Source organism: Pararge aegeria, chromosome 2, assembly GCF_905163445.1.
Source record: "Pararge aegeria chromosome 2, ilParAegt1.1, whole genome shotgun sequence".
NCBI lineage: Eukaryota > Metazoa > Arthropoda > Insecta > Lepidoptera > Nymphalidae > Pararge > Pararge aegeria.
In genome coordinates this window covers 4,616,134-4,620,350 of record NC_053181.1, presented here as the reverse complement: position 1 = coordinate 4,620,350, position 4,217 = coordinate 4,616,134, and the positions used below count along the sequence as shown (strand labels likewise).

The 4,217-nt window shown below is 39.6% G+C and overlaps 1 protein-coding gene across 1 annotated transcript; it reads left to right on the top strand.

Moving 5' to 3' along the window:
• The first annotated feature begins 2,657 nt into the window (after positions 1-2,657).
• Positions 2,658-3,086, top strand: LOC120633082. The gene has a single exon (XM_039903181.1). It carries the CDS (start codon positions 2,754-2,756, stop codon positions 3,084-3,086), a length of 333 nt encoding a protein of 110 aa, XP_039759115.1. The 5' UTR covers positions 2,658-2,753.
• Positions 3,087-4,217: the final 1,131 nt, after the last annotated feature.

Here is a 4,217-nt window from a genome sequence, read left to right as displayed (position 1 = left end):
ACAAATACGAATCTTTAAAATACAGTGAGTTACATTTAAATGGTCAAAATATTTAGATTAAAAAATAGAAACTTTGCCACTAATTAAGAATTAAACTACAACTAGAATCATAAAATAAATAGATAAATTTCTGCGTCGAAATATTCTTTTATCGAGTAAACACAATGGTCCAAGAAATGATGAAACAGGTATTATTTAAATTGTGAGAAATTGCGTTCTTCATCATATTAGATTTGGTAACTTATTAAAAAATATAGGTATGACCATGCAATAGCAATTCCCTCTATAGAGGTTTAATTTCTTTCTCGGTAATGTGCGTTCTAGGCGATAAAATATCACTTGCCTAAACTGTGAAAACATTATGACAAAACCGGCCTGCCGATTCTTTCTTATGTTCTCAAACACTTTGCAAGTCTACCAATACTTACTGGACAAGCGTGATGGACTACGGGTATAAAACCTTTCCAGTTTAAAAGGAGCTGTGTCCTGCAGCCTTATGATATGGTATGGGTGGTACAATTTTTCTTAATTTTTTTTATCAAATGATGTGATGTAAAAATCATAATAAAAATGCGTTGTTCGAAAAGAATTAGATTTAATATTTGAAAAGGTCCAAGTAGTCGCAATTCGAATACGCTTATTTTTCGTAGAGATGTAGCCTAGCAACCCGCATGAGAGGTGGCAAATATTTCGACAGCGAACTCAACGACGAACTTGGTCTTACAGAATAACACGCCTGAATGGTTAGTCAAACAACTGTAAGTTAGAATGCACAATTTAACCGTATACAAATATAATTTATTGACAAATTCAAATGAAGTTTTAGTTTATTGCATGCAAGGTTGTTAAAATACAACCAAGTCTTTTTATGATTCCATAAAAGGGAGACTGCGACACTGTCCGTCTGTCTGTCCGGTCTATAAGAATGTTGTATCGAAGTTGCTACTAATACCGCCTATTTAAAGTACCCAATGAAAACATAGCTTATTCAACTTTTTTTTATGGTAAAAATTGATAGACACTCTTCATCATCATCATCATCATCACATCAACCGATAGACGTCCACTGCTGGACATAGGTCTTTTGTAGGGAGTTCCAAGTTCCACGGTTCTGAGCTGCTTGGATCCAGCGGCTACCTGCGACGCGCTTAATGTCGTCTGTCCACCTCGTTGGGGGCCGACCAACGCTGCGCTTACCAGTTCGGGGCTGCCATTCCAGCACCTTGGGACCCCAACGTCCATCCTTTCTCCGAACTATGTGCCCGGCCCATTGCCACTTCAGTTTCGCGACTCGTTGAGCTATGTCGGTAACTCTGGTTCTTCTACAAATCTCCACATTTCTGATTTGATCGCGTAGAGATACTCCGAGCATAGCTCTCTCCATCGCCCGCTGAGTGACTCTGAGCCTTCTTATGAGGCCCATAGTTAACGACCATGTTTCAGAGCCATAGGTCATCACTGGCAACACGCACTGTTCGAAGACTTTTGTCTTTAGGCACAGGGATTTTTGACGAAAAGTTGTCACGAAGTTTCCCGAAATCCGAGTTGGATTCGGCGGTTCACCTCCTTCTCGAAATACCGGACCTACCTAACTGGATCGTGTGTCCTAGGTATACGTATTCGTCAATAATTTCGAGTGCAGTGTTCTCAACGATTACTGGTTGAAGCTGAACATGAGCATTAGACATAATCTTCGTCTTGCTCATGTTCATTCGTAGGCCAACCTGTTGAGAAGCTCTGCTGAGGCCATTGAGCATCGTATTAAGGTCTCCCAGAGTCTCTGCCATTATGATGGCATCGTCGGCAAACCGAAGTTGAGTGATGTACTCGCCGTTAATGGTGATTACAAGTCCGTTCCAATCCAGAAGCTTAAAGACGTCCTCCAACGCAGCGGTAAATAGTTTCGGGGAGATAACATCTCCCTGTCGCACACCTCGCTGCAATTGGATTGGTCTCGTAGTCTGATCCTGTATACGAACAGACATAGTGGCGTTTTTGTACAAACACTGCAACACTTGGATGCACCGGCGATACACTCTTGATGGTAAGTGGAAAATGTTTAGTATATGTATACAGAGCAACACTTCATAGGGCACGGAACTCGCCTGCATAGTGCCGCCCTTAACTTAACACTATTTGAGGCGTAGGTGTTAAGCCTCATGTGGCTGTAATTGCACCGGCAACCACGCCCTTCAGAGCCAAACACAGCATAGCGGCACCAATAAGTTAGCTAACTAATTAATTACATATATATAAGGAAATTAATATATATATATAAGGAAATTAAGTCAAGATAAACGGTAAAGTTGTTAATAATCTGCGATATGCCGATGACACCGCTTATAGCCTCTTCAGAAAAGGACCTACAAACATTAATAGACAGGGTCAACGAGTGCAGTTTGAAGGCGGGGTTGAATATGAATGTTAATAAGACCAAGGTTCTGGTGGCATCTGGAGACAAGGATCTAAAGCCAAGAATTAAGGTGGAAGGCCAAGACCTAGAACGGGTCCAAATGTACAAATACCTCGGGGCTTGGGTAAATGAAGAATGGGACTGTGGACAAGAAATCCGAACCCGGATTGAAATTGCTCGAGCCAGCCTTAAAAGGATGGAGAAGGTTTTGTGCAGCCGTAAGCTTTCGATAGGGCTCAGGGTAAGATTACTCCACTGCTATGTCTGGCCGGTAGTTTTGTACGGTAGTGAATCTTGGACTCTAAAAGCCGATACTCAGAAACGTCTCGAAGCCTTTGAGATGTGGTGCTATCGTAGAATGCTCCGCATTAGCTGGACACAGAAAGTTTCTAACGTGAGAGTACTCCAACGCGTCGCCAGAAGCCGGGAGTTACTGCTTATCATTAAGAAGCGTAAGGTCGAGTATCTGGGCCACGTTCTGAGACATGAGCGATACCAGCTGCTCCGGCTCATAATGATGGGCAAAGTAGAGGGCAAACGACGTGTTGGAAGGAGGAAGAAGTCGTGGTTGCGCAACATCCGTGAATGGACCAATGTTGAAAGCGTGGAAGTATTGTTTCGCTTGGCGCAAGACCGCGAGAAGTTTGCTGAGCTGACGTCCAACCTCCAGTAGTGGAGAGGCACAAAAAGAGAGAGAGAGAGAGAAGGAAATTAAGTAAATATTTGTAAGCTCACTGCTTTAATAAAACTGTAACTGTGTCTGGCTTCGGCCGTGGCTAGTTACCCTACACCAAAGACGTGCCGCTAAGCAATTTAGTGTTCCGGTATGATGTCGCGTTGAACTTGTTACGGAGTATGGTAGTCGCGCCCCTTTTAGAGGTACGACTACCATACTCCCTAACAAGTTAGCCCGCTACCATCTTAGACTGCATCATCTGTTATCACCAGGTGAGGTTGCAGACAACGGCTAACTTGTATTGGTAAAAAACAAAATAAACACAATTTTTATATCTCATAAGAGCAAATATGAAAATACCATAAAATGTAAACAGTTTATGCAATAAGTGGATTATTATAAAACGCAAAGATGACTGACTGACTGACTGACAGATTAACGCACAGCTCTTATCACTTGACGGATCGGGCTGAAATTTTGCACAAAGATAGATATTATTGCAGGCATCCGCTAAGGAAGGATTTTTGAAAATTCCAACCCTGAGAGAATTAAATGGGGGACGAAAGTTTGTATAAAATCCATTTTTTTATTTATCAATTTATTTTTTAAGATAATTCCATGAAACTTTGATTTTAGGTTTTCTATTAAAAATAAAGAAATACGTGTTTCACATATTTTAAAAATTCCAGCTCCAAAGGCATCAAATAGGGGATGAAAATGTATATGGAAGTTTCTGACTTTTTAAGTAATTTACGTTCATATTTTTTTTATTAGCAGCAAGAAATTTTTTTAAACCTTTGTAGTTAAAATTTACCGAATTAAAAATTTAACTTAGTAAATTATTATAAAGCATGGCGGCAAAACTTCTCCAAATCTGTCACAAACCACTCTACTATTACGATCTGCATTTAAATATCCATATAATAAAAGTACCTGAGAGGGGTCCTTGCAAATTAAATATGGAAAATAATAATAAATTAATTCCTAAATATAATAAAAGAAAAAATATGTTAAAACGAAATTGTATTTCAAACTTTATAGACACAATTTTTTTAATACATTATTTTTTTACTATGTATATATTAAACTCGAATTTAGAAATACTTCAAAGGTTTCAAAACAAAGTCC